The sequence below is a fragment of the Capricornis sumatraensis genome, chromosome 18, assembly GCF_032405125.1.
Source record: "Capricornis sumatraensis isolate serow.1 chromosome 18, serow.2, whole genome shotgun sequence".
In the NCBI taxonomy this organism is placed as follows: domain Eukaryota; kingdom Metazoa; phylum Chordata; class Mammalia; order Artiodactyla; family Bovidae; genus Capricornis; species Capricornis sumatraensis.
Genome location: NC_091086.1, coordinates 48,100,386 through 48,121,264, shown reverse-complemented (window position 1 = coordinate 48,121,264; position 20,879 = coordinate 48,100,386). Strand labels below are relative to the sequence as shown.

Here is a 20,879-nt window from a genome sequence, read left to right as displayed (position 1 = left end):
ACCCACTCCAGTGTTCTTGCCTGGAGAATTCCATGGATAGAATTCCGGGCTACAGTCCATGGGGTTGCAAAGAGTCAGACACAACTGAGGGTCTAACGCTTTCACTTTAGCTCAACTCTGAGTTAAATACTACATTGGGGGGTGCCCTCAGTGAAGAAGTGCGCTGACAACCTGGACCCCATATTCTCTGTGTCCAGGGCCTTGGCTTTAGCATTGCTGGAGGTCGAGACTGCATTCGAGGACAGATGGGGATTTTTGTCAAGACCATTTTCCCAAATGGATCGGCTGCAGAGGATGGAAGACTTAAAGAAGGTAGGAGGGAACCTTCTGGTGGTCCTCAGTGAGCTCTGATCCTAGGAGAGTCTGCCCCCTGGCAAGATGTGAAGCAAATGCCTGAGTGGCTGTGGCTCTGGGCTTGGTAGTTGGATAGACTTGGGCTGAATCCAGTACTTACTCAGGACCTTGGACAATTCGAATAACCTGAGCTTCACTTTCTTCTGTTGTAAACTTGGGATATGAATACCTACCTTGAAGAACTGTTGTGAGGATTACATGAGACATTGTGAGAGAAATGGCTTGATATCTTTGTTTGGATTTTTAAATGTCTGTCTTATCCCCTTGATCTTTGAAATTTCTTTCTTCCTCAGAGGAAGGGTTAACTCCCAGGTGGTGTTTGTGTCTCATTTCCCAACAATGTACAATTCTAGCGGAGCATTTTTATAATGGATATGCCATGTGTTCACTTGATTGAAATTCATCCTGCAGTGCTACTAGAATGGGGCAAAATGGCAGGAAAAAAATCGATAGGAGAGGTTAATAGCACTTGCTTCTCCTAAATACTGTATTTTTGTATGTATTCACTTACAATAAATAGAGGTCATCAGAATGGATTTTCAACCTGTTAAACTGATCTGTCTTTTAAGTAATCTTTAAAGATTTTCAAGAGTATGAGCGATCATTTTAATGTTTCTACCTTTTTCCCAGGCGAAAACAAACCAAAAACCTCACCTAGTTGAGTCTTGCTTATGCCAGGTGATTTTTAAACAGATTATCTCACTTGTTTTGCAACATCTGTAATTGCATTTACAGAAAAGGCACATAACACATGGGTTCAGTACTGCTTGCCTTTTTAAACCTGTGTACGGGGTTCCTTTAATGGAATACCCCGTGCGCTCCTGGGATCAGCTGTCCATGAGAGGTGAAAAGGTGTGTTCATAGGCTGCTTTGCACTTTGTTATAAGGGAGGTCTGCTCCTGCACCATACTGCTGTGCAAGGTTCAGCTCGTGCACCTTTGTGGTGTTTCTGATGAACTGTTACTCCAAAAAGTAGACCGTGACACAGGAGTCCAAAGCCAGAAACCAGCTTTAAGTCAAGAGAACGTCCAAGCTCTATTAGGTTCCCAGCAGACACTATCAACAACTTGAAAAATGACCTGACTGTGCCTTCTTGGAGTTGAAGATGAGTTCAGGATAGTTTGAGAGAGAAAGAGAACGAGAGCAAGAGAGAGAGAAAGAAATTTGATATTAGTTTACAACAATCTCTTAGATAGAAGTGTATAATAACTTGCCAGCTTACTGACTGAGAACCTTGAACAGCATTAAAACCAAGCATCTCGACTGTGGGGCTGCACATAGATGTGAGGCTGCCATTCCTGAAGAATATCTCATGTGTTTCCTTGTCTCAATCATTGAAGCCACTTTTCACACACCATGTCTTTCTGAAAATATAGGCTTGGCTTCGCACATGTTATGGGTGTTTGTGCTTCACCACCAGTGGGTTTAAGTTGTAAAGCAAAGACTGTAAGCAGGTAGGAATTCAGTCTTTGTAGTTTGATTTCTAAATGTAGAACATGTATTGTCAGACTTGGTAGTGGCAGGGGAGTAAGATCTTGATGCTTCCCACAGTTGTTTTAATTAAAGGTGAAAATAAAGAATTACTGCAGAACAACATGCAATGCCATTTATTGACCCATTTTGTGACATTCCTTGGAGCTAAGCTAATGAGAGTAGATTGGAACAATAAAATTCATCTTAAAGAGTTGTAAATCAGGGGCTTTATGGTATTTTATTTAATACTGACCAAGCAGTTAGATCGGAGAAGGTGATGGCACCCCACTCCAGTACTCTTGCCTGGAAAATCCCATGGATGGAGGAGTCTGGTGGGCTGCAGTCCATGGGGTCACGAAGAGTCAGACATGACTGAGCAACTTCACTTTCACTTTTCACTTTCATGCATTGGAGAAGGAAATGGCAACCCACTCCAGTGTTCTTGCCTGGAGAATCCCAGGGACGGGGGAGCCTGGTGGGCTGCCGTCTATGGGGTCGCACAGAGTCGGACACGACTGAAGTGACTTAGCAGTAGCAGCAGCAGCAGCGAGCAGTTAGATTCCAGTAAACTAAAGCTTGATTTTAATGTAATTCTCAAATTTGGTCACTAGGGGATGAAATCCTAGATGTAAATGGAATACCAATCAAGGGCTTGACATTTCAAGAAGCCATTCATACCTTTAAGGTAAGGACATTCTTATGGCCCTCCTTTATCATAATCTTTGTTTTTCTTTATTTCATTCTGGTTTGGGTTTGGTGATTTTTTTTTTCCCCATCATTTGATAAAAGGACAACCTGAATGTTTTAGCCCTTCTTCCTGTTTTCTCAGCAAATCCGGAGTGGATTGTTTGTCTTAACGGTACGCACCAAGTTACTGAGCCCAAGTCTCACACCCTGCTCCACACCCACACACATGAGCAGATCAAGCTCCCCAAACTTCAATGCCAGCGGGGGAACCTCAGCGGTGGGCAGTGATGAAGGCAGTTCATCCCTGGGTCGGAAGGCCCCCGGACCCAAGGACAGAATCGTCATGGAAGTAACCCTCAACAAAGGTGATACCAGCTTGTCCTCATTTCGTTACATTCTCTCAAATCATAATTTGTAATCTGTTCTTAGGTTCATTTTTTTTTATATGTCTTTTTCCATGAATTGCTTCTTTGGAACATTCTGCTACCAACAACATATGGCATTCTCTAAATGGGCAGTAGGATCAAAAGGAGAGATCTTAGTCACTTCACTAAAGTGAAGAAAAGTTCCCCGTAGCACAGTTTTTTAAAGCTCTCTCTGGATGAATCACTGTGTGTCAGAGACTCATGTTAAAAACATCACTGACTAGCTGAAATCTAAGGCTAAGATAACATTTTCAAGAAGAAACAATATAGTTAAGAATATAGCTAACACCAGTAACTAAAACTCCTGGGTAACACCAAATCCTACTTCTTTTAATCTTTGCCTCCGGTGGTAGAAATATGATGAACAACTGAACAGCCTAGAAATCAATGGAAGGCAAAAGAAAGCCTGAAGTTGTATATCCAGAATAGAAAATGTTATTGGGACTCTGCCTATTTCCAAAAACAGATTCAAGGAGATCCTTCAGACTAAGAAGAGAATGGAGCATCAAATAATTCACACTCCATAGTTAGCCCCTGGTTCTGCTATAGACTCATTTCATTAAAAGAACGTGGCTCACATTGACAAAGAAAAGTAAAATTTATATCCTAAGTCTTGTCTAAAAATAAGTGGTTATTGGTCAGAGTATGCATTAATGCAGTTTCAAATTATTGATACTCCTTTTCTTTCTTTCTTTGGATTTTGTTTTCTTTCAATGATGCCTCCCACAGAGCCCAGAGTTGGCTTAGGCATCGGTGCCTGCTGCTTGGCCTTAGAAAACAGCCCTCCAGGCATCTACATTCACAGCCTTGCCCCAGGATCAGTGGCCAAGATGGAGAGCAATCTGAGGTTGGTTGTAAACCTGAGAGTTTAGAGTTCTGGTGGGTTTGTGAATATATGAATACATACATAAGATACCTGCCCTGTTACATTCCCTTGTGAAATTCTAAATGTTTATATTATTTTGCGGTCATGTAGCTAGAATTACAATCAAAAGCCTCTCCAAAGATGAAAAGATAAATGAAATTTGGTTCAAGAATTCCAGATCTTGGCTTTCCCTACCAGTTCTGTTCTGTTTGGACTCAGAAGTTCAGTTTCAGAAACTTGACACAATACAAGTCTATGTAGATACCTATAATTATCCAAATATTTTCTTTCACTTTCATGTACATTTATATAGAATTCGTATAAGCTGCTGGGAACTACTCAAAATGGTTCAGAATCACTGGATACAAGAGAGTCCTAAGATCATACCCTTGAACAGGAGGCCTTTATTATTAAGTACAATCTCCTGAACCTTTCCTGTTGTTCCATTCCTTTTTGAGACATGATGTCTAGATGTCTGAAATCACTGCGTGTCTGATTTCTCAGTTCGGCTAGTTGAGTTGTAGCTTGGGTATTCTGTTTATACAAGAGAGGTTTCGGTGTCCTATTATATAGTAATTGCAGTGGGTCTGTGCCCACCTAAACTTCACAAGAATGTACACGTATTTTATGAAGCACTCTGTGCAAACAGTATCATCTTTCTCTCCTCTAAGTTTTTAAGTCCTTGAGCAGTTGAGGAATTATCAAAATGACATTCCTTGAGGTTGCCATTTTGAGGCCCTGTTAATAGATTATATTATGTTTTTAGTTAATCATCAGAGTGAATTTCCATATCAAAAAAAATTGAGCAAATCATCCAAAGTACATTAAAGAAAATATACTTTTAGAACCCAAGGAAAAAAATCCTTTAATGACATCCCAAGATGATGTTTCTTTCTTGAATGGTTCCATATGTCTGGAGCCTGCCAAATGACCATTCTTCAAACCCCACATAAAGACTCTTTGTTTTCTCATACTGAGTTCTCTCTCTATAATTTCAAGTCAAAATGGGCATCTTGTCCCCAATTTCTCATTTGTTCAAATCTGAAACGTTTTTACAAATTATTGGGTAACCTTTGAGCTTCAGATATTTCCTTCTTAAATTATATTACAATAATCATTTCAATATGGTAGGGAAAAAGAAACTGGTGGTGGTCGAGGGACTATCACTTGATGAGCAAAAGGTAGGCAAACCTGAGTTCAGCAGTGTGTGACATCTGGGTGACCTCTCTGAGCCCGTGGCCTTATCTGCATAACAGGAATAATAATACCTAGTCAAAGCATTGTTACATACATTTCTTTTTATAGTCCTTGGCCTGCAATACATGTTGGAGTAATAGTAACCTTCATTGTTGTCTTTATTATCAATTTACTTATTATCAACTTTACTACTTCTGAAAATGCAGGTAGATACCCATAATGGTCTTTGTCAGTTTAAAACCTAATGTGTTTATGAGGGTTTTGCTTTTTTATACGTATGCAAAGATGCAAGGATATCATTTGCTTCTTAAAAGTATTCAGAAAAGATTTCGTATTATATAAACCACTCCCAGAAAGAAGTCTTGTGAAAAGCTAACTGGTACCGCAGAGAGTTGATCATGTTGTCCTCCCTAGCCGCGGAGATCAAATCCTGGAAGTGAACTCTGTCAACGTCCGCCATGCTGCTTTAAGCAAAGTCCACTCCATCTTGAGCAAATGCCCCCCAGGACCCGTTCGCCTGGTCATCGGCCGGCACCCTAATCCAAAGGTGAGGTATCTCACACTGTCCTAAGTATGGGAAGACAGCTATTTGTCCAGTAGCAATGGCACATGTGTTCCTATGACCATGCAGATGCTTTGATAAGACCATTCACCCAGCTGGGGATGGGAATCAGCCTGTGGCCACCCAGTGACCAAGGTAACTGATAACACTTGGGAAATGAATTATTGATCTGGACTTCATCTTCACACTCAGAACATTTTATTAGAAAATGTTGACGGTATTATTGGTGAATTTAAAGTTAGTGGAAGGTGGGAGTGCTAAGTATGGAAGGTAGAGTTCTGAGTAACCCCTGCTGGCTGTTCGATCTCTGGTGAGATACTTAGCCTTTTCAGGTTTCTGCATCCAGAAAATCAGAAAGTATTGAAGTTGATGCTGTGTCTAGGCCATCCTTGACCTGAGCCAAATACTTGTGTGATTAATGTTTAAGAGCCCACTAATTTTCTTCCAGCATCAGTATCACACTGTTCCGCCACACTAACTTGCAGACAATCATAGCCCGTGTATTGGGGACCTCTACTGTTTACTTTGGAGAAGGTAATGGCAACCCACTCCAGTATCCTTGCCTGGGAAATCTCAAGGACAGAGGAGCCTGGTGGGCTTCAGTCTGTGGAGTTGCAGAGTTGGACATGACTAAAGTGATTTAGCATGCATGCATGCTGTTTACTTGGTTGTATCTCTTCTACTTAGACGACTGCTTTTAATTTTTTAAGCTAACCACAGGACACTTTAGCAAGTTCAACTCAACCCATTTTGAAAGCTGTTTTTAGTTGTTTTTGAGTACTCCAGGTAAAATTCTTAAAATCAGCTTGTCTCCAACATGGTAATCTTTTTTTCTCACCCCTATAAAATCTGACCTTTCAACAACTCAGAATGCCCATTTAGACCATCAACTCTTCCCATGCCTGACATGTGGCTACTGTCCACTTTGTATTATTTGTAGAGTTCTTTGCTTACGTCCTGAATGGTCCCAGGCTGCTGTACTGGATGGACTCTTATGCTAGTTTACAAGTAAGAAGTTTGTACCAGGAGACCTGGCAGGTTCTCCCATGTGGCACTTCTGAGATTTCTTCAGTGCAGTAACTTTAGGGGGTCATTTTCACTGTCTCAGCAGTGTTCATTTGTTATTCGTCCAGTTGAATGCTGTGCATGCTGAGTCACTTGAGCCATGTCTGACTCTTTGCAGCCCCATGGATTGTAGCCCACCAGGCTCCTCTGTCCATGAGATTCTCCAGGCAAGAACATTAGAGTGGGTTGCTGTGCACTCCTTCAGGGGACCTTCCCAACCCAAGGATCAAACCCATGTCTCTTTCATCTCTTGCATTGGCGGCAGGTCCTTTACCACTAGCGCCACCTGGGAAGCCCTTATTATACAAATAACCACTGCAAAGGTGTGACTGTGTGCCTTAACTTGGGACAGAGCTGTCAGGCAAGCTCCTTGGACCTTGATTGCTGATTCAAACTCAGCCCCGCTGCTTCCCCCACCCCCACTCCCCGGTTGTTTTCTCTTGTCTTCAAGCATTTTTTTTTTTTTTAAGTCTTTACTGAAGTAGTTACAATGTTGCTTCTGTTTTCTCGGCCCAGAGGCATGTGGAATCTTAGCACCCCGACCAGGGATTGAACCTACACACACACACCCCCTCCCCAACACCAGAAGGTGAGGTCCCAACCGCTGGACCACCCAGGAAACTCCTACAAGCATTCTTAAAATTGTCTTACATAAAAGCTACTTGAATAAATATCATTTATGGAAAGTCAAGTCCCGCTTCCAGCTTGTCCTGTTTTTTCTCCTTGTCATTGCCTCCGTTTCTCCCTTCTGTTCTGTAGTCCTGCCTTCGCCTGGGATTCTGCTCTACTGTGTCCCCCTGCCGTCCCCTGAGCTCTCTCTGGGACACTTTTAACCCTGCTTTGACTCACAGTCTCAACTCCTCCCTCCAGGGTTCTCCCTTGGATTCCACCACCCTCGTGGCCACACTGCTCTCACCTTAGGAAGCAGTCCAGCAAGCCGTGGCTGCTGACCCAGCCCATCCCTCAGCAACATTAGAGAAAATTAAGTTCTCCATGCTTTGCAGTCTGTTGGCTTCAAGGCATCTCTGACTTCAAAATCCATTCCAACCTCACACAAGTCATGATTTGTTGGTCAGCCTAATCTTACCCCAAAGCGTCTGCCTAATTTGCCAATACAATCAAACATCGAAATGGCATTCCAGCGCAAAGCAAAACAGTCCTGGTCTACTGGTGGTCTATGATTCTGTGGAATATATGGGTTGACTCATGTTTCTAGCCGTGGTAAAATGGTCGTCAGGATGGTGCTGGAGATAGAGAAGAAACCAAATTTCGGTATTTGTTTGACTGGATTTCATGTTTCCTCCTAGGAAAACATCATGTTCTTAGTTGTAACATCATACTATATTTTCCTTTTGGTCAAGATTCCATTTTACATTTAATGTATTTTTGCACCACTTATCCCAACATCTCATGGCAATGGTACATTTTGATACTAAATGTATGTGCTTCTTAGTTTTCATGCTGTTCCAAGAGAAATACCACGAGGATTTTCTTCTCTTCTGTTTCTCATAATGACTGAAGCAGTGGCCGCCCAATTGGAATATTCAAACCCTCCAGGTTTAGACAAGCTAAGATTTGGACCTGCCCGTGTGGCAGATTCTAGCTGACGTTAAGTAGAAGAAAGTAATAGAGGTCCATTATTAATTGATACTGGGGCTTTCAGCATGATTAGAGTTATCCAGGAAATCTTTCACTTGTTTTAAACCCCAACCATTTTTCTTCCACTCAAAAATAATTGCAAATATTCACAGTCTAAGGTTAAGAAAAGTCTGCAGCCATTTTTAATGGCTCATTTATACAGAATTACTTTTTGGTTTATGAAGATATGTGTGGGAGTATGCATGTTTGTCTGCATGCAAGTGTGTACATGTTTTATTTCCTGTGAAGACGATTAGAAATTATTACACAAAGTCCCTGACGTGATGATGGCTGATGTGTTAGGTTAAAGTATAATGCTGAATCCTGTATAGAAATGTTCATTTACTTAAGGCAGATTGCTGTGCTTATCCAAATATTATTTATTATAAATGTTATTTTAATACACAGAATTACTGTCCTACATTTAAAATATTCTTACCTTTAAAAAAAAAACTATACAAGTCCTGTAGTTGCTTTTTAAATATCTCATAGTTTATCACGTATCAGGCTTTTTAAAAAACCTTCCCATGAAGGACTTCCCTGGCGGTCCGTTGGTTAAGACTCCATGCTTCCACTGCAGAAGGTATAGGTTCAGTTCCTGGTTGGGGAACTAAGATCCCGCATGCCATGTGGCACAGTCCAAAAAAAAAATTAAGAAAAATTTAAAAAATAAAAATCTTCCATGAATAATTACAGTTATGGATAACAACTGTTGGTGGAGTGGGAGGGGGGCATGGAGGAATCCATGAGTTTACCATGCCACCAAAAAATATGGAAGGAAAAGAGAATTATAAATTCACTATTTTTGGAAACTTCATTATAATAACTGATTCAGCAAGAATATGAATGATGCTAAAACCACTGAGTGGAAATATATTGGGAAGCAGGATAAAACAGTCTCAAACTGTCTCCTGCCAGATTACTCATTAATGGCAACAACACAACAAATCCTGTGGAGAAATCTGGTGAAACCCTAAACAAGTGGTCAGAGTTATCATCAGTTACAAAATACGCTGATCCTGTGATATACCGAAAAAGAAACAGTTTTTATAATTCTGTAGTTTTTCTGCCCCCAAAGGCATCACCTAAATCTAAGCATGAAGGAACTATTGGACAGCTTGTAACTGATGGTTTGGATTGGCCTAGTGTCTTTCAGATCATCAATATCATGAAAGACAAAGGCTCAGAATTATTTTGGATTATAAATAGACATATAAAGGAGAATAAATAGACATGAGTACAGGATTTTGAATTCTAGGTTTCCTGATACACACCCCTCCCCCAAAAAAACCTTTCCTCTAAAGCATGACTGGGCAGAAAAGTTGGTGACGGGCCGCTAAGGCCCATCGCAGATAAGGAGCTTGCTCCGGCATATAAATCGGTCACATCACTGTGCACACTATTTACTTCATTTGACATTTAAACCTCGAGAGATGCTGATGAAAGCAGCTGAGTACTGATTTGCATTCTCAGGGAAAACCCTTATCTCATCCCAGGCTGGCATCAAACTTTCTGTGAATTATTTCCAGCCTCAAGACACACTTTGAGAAGCATTTCTGAAGAATAGTCCTAGGGATGTGAAATTCGACCATCATTTTTATCAATGTTAAATTTGCTGAACTTGATAATAGTACCAAGATTATGTAAGAGAATGTCCTTGTTTTCAGGAGATACTTACTAAATTATTTACAGGGGAAGGGTCGTGATGTCTGGAACTAACTCCCAAATGGTTTAGTAAAAAGTTGTGTGTGTGTGAGAAGATAAAGTACAAGTGTGAATGTGGAATGTTGAAAAAAAAAAAGTGAGTATAGTTGAAGAGTATACTATCCTGGTGCTATTCTTGCAAATTTTATGTAAGTTTGAAATTGTTTAAGCTTAGGAAAAAAGAGAATGAGAAGTGAGTGTTCTAGAGAGAGGCACAAGTCAGCCATGTTGTTGGTAACCAGCAATGAATGCTTTGCTTCATGAGCTTGGGTATCAGCTGAAGGTCTGGTTTTGAATCCAGTGTTTGAGGCAGTCCATTAACCCAACTGTTAATGGATATAATAACTACGCATATGCCCTGGTTTATTGCTTCAGAGGGTGGTCATAGTATTTGGTCTTGCAATTTTCCTCTTTATCTGAGCTCCAGCCTCTGACTCTGGTCCTAGCTACTTTTATTGGGGAAAAATAAATAAATAAAACCGTCTAATTTGTGCTTTCTGCTGACAATCAGGTTTCCGAGCAGGAAATGGATGAAGTGATAGCACGCAGCACTTATCAGGAGAGCAAAGAGGCCAGTTCCTCTCCTGGCTTAGGTACTGTAACTGCACATCTTCATTCAACATTCAGAAGAGTCTCTCATTACGTTCCCCCCGGGGGCACTCCCCTGCACAGTATTATTGGAGTCTTGGTAATTACCGGGTTTGGCAGAAGTAGCTGTCAAAGAGATTCCATGCTTTCCCATAGCGGCTGCTTTTGATTTCTACAGTTATTTAACGTGCTGTATTAAAGTTCCAGCCATGCACCCTTTTTCTACTACTTTAAGATAATTTGCAAAAATGAGTTAGCATTTCAGGTGTTTATGTACAATTCATGTTAAGTAGAACATGAATTCTACTTCATTCCAAGTAGAAATGAAACGCTACTAAATTACCAGTTGTTTTGGTAGGCACCAGGTACAATCCAGCCAAAAACCTGGAGTTTCTTTATATGAATTAAAAGTTTCAACTGAAAGGTAACAGGCTGCAAAAATCATGATTTTCCTCCTTCTTAAGTGGAAAGTTCAGTCATAGGAGGATTGCCCTAGTAAGAATTTCACATGAATTTAAAACATGAAACTTTGCACCAAGTTGGAAAAGTAATGTTTCCTGTAGAGTGGGAACCTCAAGGGACTCTGCTGATGTGTCTGAACTCGAGATATTACTGATATTAAGACTGATGTCAGGAGGAAACTGAGACATGAGTTACTGGTTGTCAAAGGAAAAGGAAGGCATACGGGTTTTTGGCAACCAAGAAGTACCCTAATTATTTGCATCCATAATTAATATATTGAAAGTGGGCACAGCCATAATGGACTCTTTATTCAACTCACTCATTCTCCTGAACTGCCTGAAGGCTGTCCTCTCATAATCCCAATATATTCACTCAGTCATTTATAAAAGATTTTACTAAGCTATGATCCTTAAACTCAAAATCTTTTTGCTCATGGAATATAATTTAAAATCTGCATGCTGAGTCTTTTTGTCTTTCAACTAAAAACTAAGATAGATATTCAGCCCTCTCCCTCTTTCTTTCATGAGTTTTTTGAGTGCTGTTCCTTTCTTCATTCATCCTTCAATCCATTTATCAAATGTCACTGAACACTTCCTAGATCCTAGTGCTAAGCCCTGCAGGGCCCGATCAGTGATAGTTAAATAGTCGAAGAAGAAGAGAACAGGCATCCACTTGTAATTAAATTATATTATGCATATGGAAATTGGTATATGGGCAGTATAAAATACTTCTGAAATGCAGAGGAAGTTACTTCCAACTATTAATAGGATCACCATGGAGTCAGTAGCATATGAGGGCTTGAAGCTTGAGAAGAATCTTGGGAGGTGGGACGGGTACCCAATAGACTGCATGCACGTCCATTCCCACACATGTGGTCCCTCTGTGCCTATTGAGCAGAGAGAGTTTTGTTTAATATGTCTGGCTCCTTCTTTTCCTGTTAAGAAGGTGAGCCTATTTGTAAGGATTTGAGCTTCATTGTTTTTACAGTATGGTAAACTTTTCCCCAACAGGTACCCCCTTGAAGAGTCCTTCTTTTGCAAAAAAGGTGAGTCAAGAAAAGGCACTTTGCTGCCTTGCTGTACTGGTTCAGTTCAGTTCAGTCGCTCAGTTGTGTCCAACTCTTTGCAGCCCCATAGACTGCAGCATGCCAGGCTTCCCTGTCTATCACCAACTCCTGGAGCCTACTCAAACTCATGTCCATTGAGTCAGTGATGCCATCCAACCATCTCATCCTCTGTCATCCCCTTCTCCTTCAATCTTTCCCAGCATCAGGGTCTTTTCAAATGAGTCAGTTCTTCGCATCAGATGGCCAGAGTATTGGAGTTTAAGCTTCAGCATCAGTCCTTCCAGTGAACACCCAGGACTGATCTCCTTTAGGATGGACTGATTGGATCTCCTTGCTGTCCAAAGGACTCTCAAGAGTCTTCTCCAACACTACAATTCAAAAGCCAATTCTTTGGCACTCAGTTTTCTTTATAGTCCAGCTCTCACATCTGTACGTGACTACTGGAAAAACCAGAGCTTTGACTAGACAGACCTTTGTTCTGGAGCCCATAAATCAAACCATAGCGTCCAACCTGTACTTCTGCCCATGAGTCATCTTGGCCATTTTACACAGCAAACAGCAGAAATGTCCATTTGAGAACAAGTGTATAAATGTCAGTTTCTGTTATTAAATATTCATCCAGGAAAAGAACAAAACAACAAAATAAAAGAACTGAGCTACAGTTTGAAAAATAACTGCCCCCCCCCTTTTTTTAAATAAAGGGGTCTGGGCCAGTTTGGGGAGGGCATCTGCAACTTTAAGGAATCTTTCTTAGCTGGCTGTTTCGAAAACCCAGTGGATTAGAGAACAAGAGTCAAACTCGCCTGTTTTGTTGTTTCATCAGTAGGCTGAACCAGTGGCTTGGAATTCCATTCCTCCTCCTATCTCCTCCCCCAGTCTTCTTCCTGGGATAGCTGATGCATTGCTGCTGTGGTTTTTCTGATCGCAGCCAAAAACGTATTTCTTAAAAACATTGTCTGGCAGCAGTTGCCTTTTAATTCATTCATTGTTTAATTTAGTGATCCTAAAGTAAATGGAGGTGGGCGTTTACTATCACAGCTGTTTTGAGTGACCGCAGATGAGAACAAAGTGCTTTCGGGAAGATGGGACACAATTACTATTTAAAATAAACCACGCTGGCGCATCTTCCTCATCTAGCACTGCCTTCTTCAACAGGACTCCCTGATTTCTGAATCTGAACTCTCCCAGTACTTTGCTCACGATGCCCCAGGCCCACTGTCTGACTTCATGGTGGCCGGCTCTGAAGACGAGGACCCTCCAGGGAGCGGCGGCAGCAGCAGCTCCGCGGAGCCCCCCGGCACATCCCGTAAGCCCTGACTCTTCTGACTCCATGATGCGTTGGTTTACACATCACGGTGCTGGGGTATGGAAAGAGAACTGGAGCCCACACCCATGGTTGAGTAGGAGCCACCTTTCTACCCTGACTAAGGGCAGAGTTTGATCTTGGGAAAGGCAATGCACTCCTAGTGACCGGCCTCCCCACTCCTGCAGTCAACAGGCTGGGTGCACAGTCTGTACCCCAAGTGTGGAAAGCTAAACTGCCCCCACCTTGGGATGCTATTTACACAGTGTAGTCTTGGAATTTGTGGCATTGAATTGTGGCTGATAACCTGATGGCCTTATGTTTCAGGGGAATCCTAACCAAATTCTTCACTACACCCTAAACTTAATTCTTTTTAGAAGGCAGCGAGTGAATGATTTAGAATGTATGAGACAGATGTTACCATATGGGTTTTACTTTTTTTAAGAAAAAGACCTCATTGATTATTTTCTCAGTATAATCTGAAATAATGACCTGATGTGAACTGTGTTGACTCCTCACTCCCACCAGTGTGGTTTCCTTTTGCTCATTTCTAATGTCTGAATAAGAAAATCCCCTGTCTCAGACGAGGCAGACAAGAACCTGTCTAGCTCATTTGGAGCAGCCCACGTGCTTCCTCCAGGCTCTGATAGAAACACTCTAAGGCGGAAGCACGTGTAATTTTTCACTATGTTTAACGAGATGCGAAGAGTTTGCAGAGCTCCCACGCCTTCCTTCCCTTCCCAGGTTGCAGTTTATAAATGATATGTAGTCTCAGGCTTCAGCTCACCACGCTCTCGGAGCTCACGCGCCCATTAATCAAGCACACCTCCCTCCTGCCTGTGAAGGAAGGACCTCAGGTGATAAGAAGGCCCAGGTGTGCGGGACTCGTTGATCCCAGGGCATCCTTCCCTGGGGAGTATTTGGAGCAGCATTTAGGTTGAACCCAGTAACGTGTTAGATATCATGGATGTTGACAAGTTATACACTTCTGTCTCTAGGCAGCACACATGTGTAAGTTGAACAATCCAGAGGTTAAGTTTAAGAAAAAAAAAAATGAAAAAACAGTAGGCAGAGGAGAGAAGAAAGTTGGCTCTCACTGTAAGCAGATCCCAAGAAACTGTCATTTATGCCTAGTGACCAGTGGCCAGAAGGTGTACCTGGCATCTGTGAACGTGGAAATGCTCGGGGGGTTAGATTAAAAGACCACACCAGATCGAAAGCTGTTTCACTTGACTTTTCTTCTTCCAACTCCAGCAGCTCACAAGGAGCCAGGAAAAGCCAGGGCCAACAGCCTTGTGTCTCTCGGAAGCCAACGGGCCTCTGGGCTCTTCCACAAGCAGGTGACAATTGCCAGGCAAGCCAGTCTTCCTGGGAGCCCAGAGGTCCTCCGGAACCCCCTCCTCCGCCAGAGGAGGGTGGGCTGCTCTGATGACGACGCCAGCGACGAGGAAGAGTTTGATGGCGAAGGCGACTGTATTTCCCTCCCAGGGACCCTCTCAGGTCCCAGCAGGCCGCTGACAGAGGACGACTCTACACGTGTTTCAACAGCCTCTTCCAAGGTCACAGGTATCAACCGAGAGGAACACCCCAAGAAAACACTGGTCAGCAAGGCCTCCTCGGTGCCTCTGCTCGGCAGCTCGCTGGACTTCCAGGAGAGCCTCCCAGGAGGCGTGCGGGACCCCCTTTCCCATGCACCCAGCCTGCTGGTCCCATCAGAGGCCCCCAAGGGTAGCCCTGGCTGCTCAGGGAGGAAGGAACTGTCAGGATCGAGGAGCTCGCCCAAACTGGAGTGCAGAGCTGGGACAGGCACCCAGGGTCCAGCAAGCACAGACAGCTCCAGTTCCCTCCAGCAGAATGACAGCCTGGGGTCCAGGCACAAGCCCGTGACCAGGGTCAGCCCACACCGCAAGAGGCCTGAGGCTGAGGCCAGGCCTAGCAGCACAGAGGCAGCACAGCTGACCGATGGAGCCAGTGACCCATGCGGTGCGGACTTGAAAGTCCAGGATAGTTCCAACCAAGTGACCGTGACTGGTTATCGGCCAGGAGGAACTGTGGAGAAGGTAACTGATTTCTTAGTTACTTGGGATCCAGTGAGTCTTGTATGAATGAGTACGGAGCATGCTATAAAGCAGGGGTCCCCAACCTCCAGGATCCAACGCCTGATGTGCCTGATGATCTGAGGAAATAATAACAGCAATAAAGTACACAATAAACGTCATCCTTTTGCATCATCCTGAAACCACACCCACCCCCCATACCAGTCTGTGGAAAACTTTTCCACAAAACTGGTCCCCGGTGCCAAAAAAGTTGGGGACCACTGCTCTAAAGCATAAGGAAATCTGCCTGAAATAAAGGATAATGATTGGAGAATCATCTTTCAATAGAGTCATTCATTTCGACATACTAACTGCTTGGGAGCCTAGTAATATATCACCAGATTGGTGGGGGGAGGTGCCTCAGTGTTGAGTCATGAGATCATGCGGCCGAAAGATATAATCCCTCTCTTCCCATACACGGGGCCTCTGGTTGATGATGGAAAGGCAGTGCCAGGCAGATGCAGGAAATCCCTGGGTCTGGGACCAGCTTCTCCACTGACTAGTTGGTAGTCATTTAGGCAGTAACTCGCCAAGTTACTGATCTTTCTGAACAACAGTTGTCTGGACTGTAAAATAGGGATGTTGCCGTCTTCCCTGATCATCTCACAGTCAGGGTGACCATCAAATACAGGTTAACAGTGCTTATGTCTGGCAGTCAAGGTTCTGCTTGATCCTTATTTTTTCAGACTTTCCACAGTGATGATGTATAGCTACTCCTACCCTTGTTGTATCACATGAAGTAATGGACATGCATTTACTGAGAAATATATAATGTACCACAGTAAATGCAAGTTAATATTGTCGATGTTTCTACTTGTTTACCAGTATGTTAGAATGGACCAGAATATCAAATTGCACATTTTTAAAAAAAATTTAATATACCTCCACTTTAGCAAGGAGAGGGTAAGAGAAACAAACATTATTTAGTCTCTTCAGCATAAATACTTTCACTCAGAGCGGAGAATCTGAGATGCCTTATAAGGCTGTCCAGGCATGCCTCTGAGATAATGCAGGTTCAGTTCCAGAGCACTGCAATCAAGCAGATGTCGCAATAACGTCAGTCAAGTGTTTGGCTTCCCAGTGCATATAAAAGTTACGTTTACACCATACTGGAGTCTATTAATTGTGCAATAGCATTATGTCTCTAAAAATAATGTACATACGTTAATTCAAAAATATTTTATTATTAAAAATTGTTAACTATCTGAGCCTTCAGTTGAAATATAAATCTTTTTGCAACAGTAACATCAAAGATCACAGATCACCATAACAAATGTAACTGTGAAAAAATGTAAGATATTGTGAGAAATACCAAAATATGAGAGACACAAAATATGATGGAAGTGAACAAATGCTGTTGGAAAAATGGCACCAACATACCCGTTCAGTGCAGGGTTGTCACAGACCGTCAACCTGTAAAACGTGCAGTATCTGTGAAGCACAATTTTTATGCCTGTATTTATAAAGATGTGTTTTCAAGTGATTTGTAAAACATATAATACATGTAAAGAGAAGCAGAACATACAAAGTCATAAAAACTAATCTCAGCAGAAGGGTTTGTTTTTAACCTTATAGAAAAAGTAGAAACATACACCTTTTTTTTTTCCTTCTAAAAATTATTATTACCTCCAACTAGTAAATGTATTTTAAAATGTCATGTTCAGCTAATGGGTAAACCTCTTCCTTTTAAGGGTATTACAAATTTTGAATAACTCAGTTCAGTTCAGTCACTCAGTAGTGTCCGACTCTTTGCAACCCCATGAATCGCAGCACGCCAGGCCTCCCTGTCCATCACCAACTCCTGGAGTTCACTCAAACTCATGTCCATCGAGTCGGTGATGCCATCCAGCCATCTCATCCTCTGTCGTCCCCTTCTCCTCCTGCCCTCAATCCCTCCCAGCATCAGAGTCTTATCCAATGAGTCAGCTCTTCACATCAGGTGGCAGAAGTATTGGAGTTTCAGCCTTAGCATCAGTCCTTCCAATGAACACCCAGGACTGGTCTCCTTTAGTATGGACTGGTTGGATCTCCTTGCAGTCCAAGGGACTCTCAAGAGTCTTCTCCAGCACCACAGTTCAGAAGCATCAATTCTTCGGCACTCAGCTTTCTTCACAGTCCAACTCTCACATCCATACATGACCACTGGAAAAACCATAGCCTTGACTAGACGGACCTTTGTTGGCAAGGTAATGTCTCTGGTTTTGAATATGCTATCTTGGTTGGTCATAACTTTTCTTCCAAGGAGTACACGTGTTTTAATTTCATGGCTGCAATCACCATCTGCAGTGATTTTGGAGCCCCAAAAAATAAAGTCTGACAATGTTTCCACTGTTTCCCCATCTATTTCCCATGGAGTGATGGGACCAGATGCCATGATCTTCGTTTTCTGAATGTTGAGCTTTAAGCCAACTTTTTCACTCTCCTCTTTCACTTTCATCAAGAGGCTTTTGAGTTCCTCTTCAATTTCTGCCATAAGGGTGGTGTCATCTGCATATCTGAGGTTATTGATATTTCTCCCAGCAATCTTGATTCCAGCGTGTGCTTTTTCCAGCCCAGCATTTCTCATGATGCACTCTGCATATAAGTTAAATAAGTATATAAAGCCAAATCATGGATTTTACTCAAATATCTTTTTTATAATAATTTATATCTATTAAAATAAAATGTCTTATAATTGTGAATTAGTATTCTCAGTAAGAACTTTGAGCACCTTTTAAAATTTTTGTAAGGAAGTTCAGTTTTCCTTGTAAAATTTCTCATTCCCAAATTTTATTTATACTATGTGGGAAAGAAAATTGAATGCATTGCCCATAATATATTTACCCTTTAAATTGGAAACTTTAAAAAATGAGACTTTTTATTTTGGAAAATAGAGTGTCTTTTAATTTTTAATTAGTACTTTTTAAAATTGAGATGAAATTCACTTCACATAAAGTTAGTATAGCTTTCCTATACTAACGTGTCCAGTGACGGACATCGACAGGCTCCTGGTGGAAGTCTGGCATGCTGCAGTCCGTGGGGTCACAAAGAGTTGGACATGACTTAGCGCCTGAACAACAAAGCATTTTAAAGTGTACAGTTGAGTGGCACTTGCTGCATTCGCAGTGCTGGACAGTCACTACCTCTATTGAGTTTCAGATTCTTCTACTGTTTTCATATCACACTTATGCCTTATTAGTAAATTCACTGAGTTGAACACTGTTGAGTTCACTCAGCAGATAACTGACATTTTACTAAATGATTTTTTTGTTGTTGACAATCTGTTTCACCTCTTTCCTCTGCTGCCACCTTTAGGCCACTTTATGACTCCTTCACTCAGAGGGTAAATATCAAATAAATCTGATTTAACGTTTTAGCAAGGCTATTTTAGAGAAAACTTTCATAGTAGGTATTAGAAGAAAGGAAGTAATTGACACTTGGCTAAAGTACACTTTTAAAATGTTAAATGCTAACTTTATTTATTCAGAGTCATCCTCTGCATGACTGCCAAAATGAGCTGGTTTTGTTCTGGAACATCACAATGCATAGTGTAACAATAATGCCTTACCTCTGTATAGCCTTTTGTATGCTGCATGCTGGGTTGTTTTTTTTTTTTAAAAGATTTGTTCATTTATTTCAGTTTTTGGCTATGGTGGGTCTTTTGCTGCACCTGGCTTTCTCTGGTTGCAGTGTGCAGGCTTCTCATTGTGGTGTCTCCTCTTCTTGAGGAGTGTGGGCTCCAGGGCAGGCAGGCTCAGTAGCTGCAGCGTGTAGGCTCAGTAGTTAGCGCTCACGGGCTCTGGAGCACAGGCTCAGTAGTTAGTTAGCGCTCACGGGCTCTGGAGCGCAGGCTCAGTAGTTAGCGCTCACGATCTCTGGAGCGCAGGCTCAGTAGTTAGCGCTCACGGGCTCTGGAGCGCAGGCTCAGTAGTTAGTTAGCGCTCACGGTCTCTGGAGCGCAGGCTCAGTAGTTGCGGCACGTGGGCTCAGTTGCTGTGTGGCCTGTGGGATCTTCCCGGACCAGGGGTCATACCCGTCTTCTGTGTTGGTAAGTGGATTCTTTACCACTGAGCCACCACGCAAGCCCCGCAACACTCGTTATTTCTGTTATTTCAGTCTTCTTGATTGAAGCCATCCTGAGGGGGTTGAGATGCTCTCTCATTGTGGTTTTCATTTGCCTTTTCCTAATCACCCCGGGAGAGAAGGCAGTGGCACCCCACTCGAGTACTCTTGCCTGGAAAATCCCATGGATGGAGGAGCCTGGAAGGCTGCAGTCCGTGGGGTTGCGAAGAGTCGGACAGGACTGAGCGACTTCACTTTCACTTTTCACGTTCATGCATTGGAGAAGGAAATGGCAACCCACTCCAGTGTTCTTGCCTGGAGAATCCCAGGGACGGAGGAGCCTGGTGGGCTGCAGTCCATGGGGTCGCGAAGAGTCAGACACAGCCGAGCGACTAACAGCACCACTACTACTAATCGCCCACATCTTAAATTTAAAGCTTAGGAAGAGTGACAAGGCCATGAAATTTCTAGTTGGACCTTAAACCCAGAATCTGGGTCTTGTGGCTTCTGGTCCAGGGCTCCTTGAATTTTCCCAAACCAGCTCTCCTCTGTATGTGATGTATTAGGATGCAGAAAACCCTGAAAGCCTTTAACAGTGACTCACAGTTGTCCTTGTGCCAGGAATCTCTGGACAAGCTGTCCGTCGGAGATGGACGAGTCCCCACTGACTGTGGACCAGGTGGTGCCCTGCCCCACCCGGATGCCAGCCACCCTACAGAGAACCCACCTGAAGCGACATCCAAGCAGGGGCAGCAACCCGGGACAGGTAAGATTATTCTATCACTTACTAAGCTTTAGGGTGGGAGAGTAGAAGTTAACTAATAAAAATGTTACATGGGGAAAATTTTGAGGGAGAGAGATCTTCATAGGCTAGTGATAAAAGCTACCTGCATTTAACAGCTTCACTAGATCACTGGGGCTGAGTTCATGGGTTTCTGTCTTCAGCTAGTCTCCAGCCTTTGCTCATTTTGTGACATGTACCTTAGTGAATGAGGAACAATATGAAACAAGAATATCCTGCCCTTCAGAAACTCAACACTCTGTTTATGTGAAACCAAATGTACTGAAAAATCACAGGAAAAACCTCCACTGAGAAGTAAAGAATTAATAATTCTTATGTATTGCATCTATAGAATAGCTGAGGAGCCTGGAGAGGTCAGCAAAATGATCCCAGGCCTGTTTGGTGCTGGCCCCAGTAGGCCATCCTCAGCACTAACCCTAAGTCAGGTTATCAGCACACCTGTAACCTACCCTGGTTAGGAAGCTGCACCAGGCCCTCCATGTTCTTCTACACCCATGACATCAGTTGTAAAGGCTGCTGGTCCTTCTCCCCCATAAGGCACCATAATTGAG

General features: G+C 42.6%; 1 protein-coding gene across 1 annotated transcript in view; it reads left to right on the top strand.

The window, feature by feature from the left end:
* Positions 1-20,879, top strand: part of PDZD2 (PDZ domain containing 2) — a 263,432-nt gene that overhangs the window by 223,434 nt on the left and 19,119 nt on the right. Inside the window, exons 9-18 of the mRNA XM_068990526.1 lie at positions 198-312; positions 2,439-2,512; positions 2,657-2,879; positions 3,669-3,786; positions 5,416-5,548; positions 10,482-10,563; positions 12,031-12,065; positions 13,242-13,392; positions 14,647-15,449; positions 20,148-20,292. Coding sequence (XP_068846627.1) covers positions 198-312; positions 2,439-2,512; positions 2,657-2,879; positions 3,669-3,786; positions 5,416-5,548; positions 10,482-10,563; positions 12,031-12,065; positions 13,242-13,392; positions 14,647-15,449; positions 20,148-20,292 — 1,879 coding nt within the window. The remainder of the gene's footprint in view (positions 1-197; positions 313-2,438; positions 2,513-2,656; positions 2,880-3,668; positions 3,787-5,415; positions 5,549-10,481; positions 10,564-12,030; positions 12,066-13,241; positions 13,393-14,646; positions 15,450-20,147; positions 20,293-20,879) is intronic.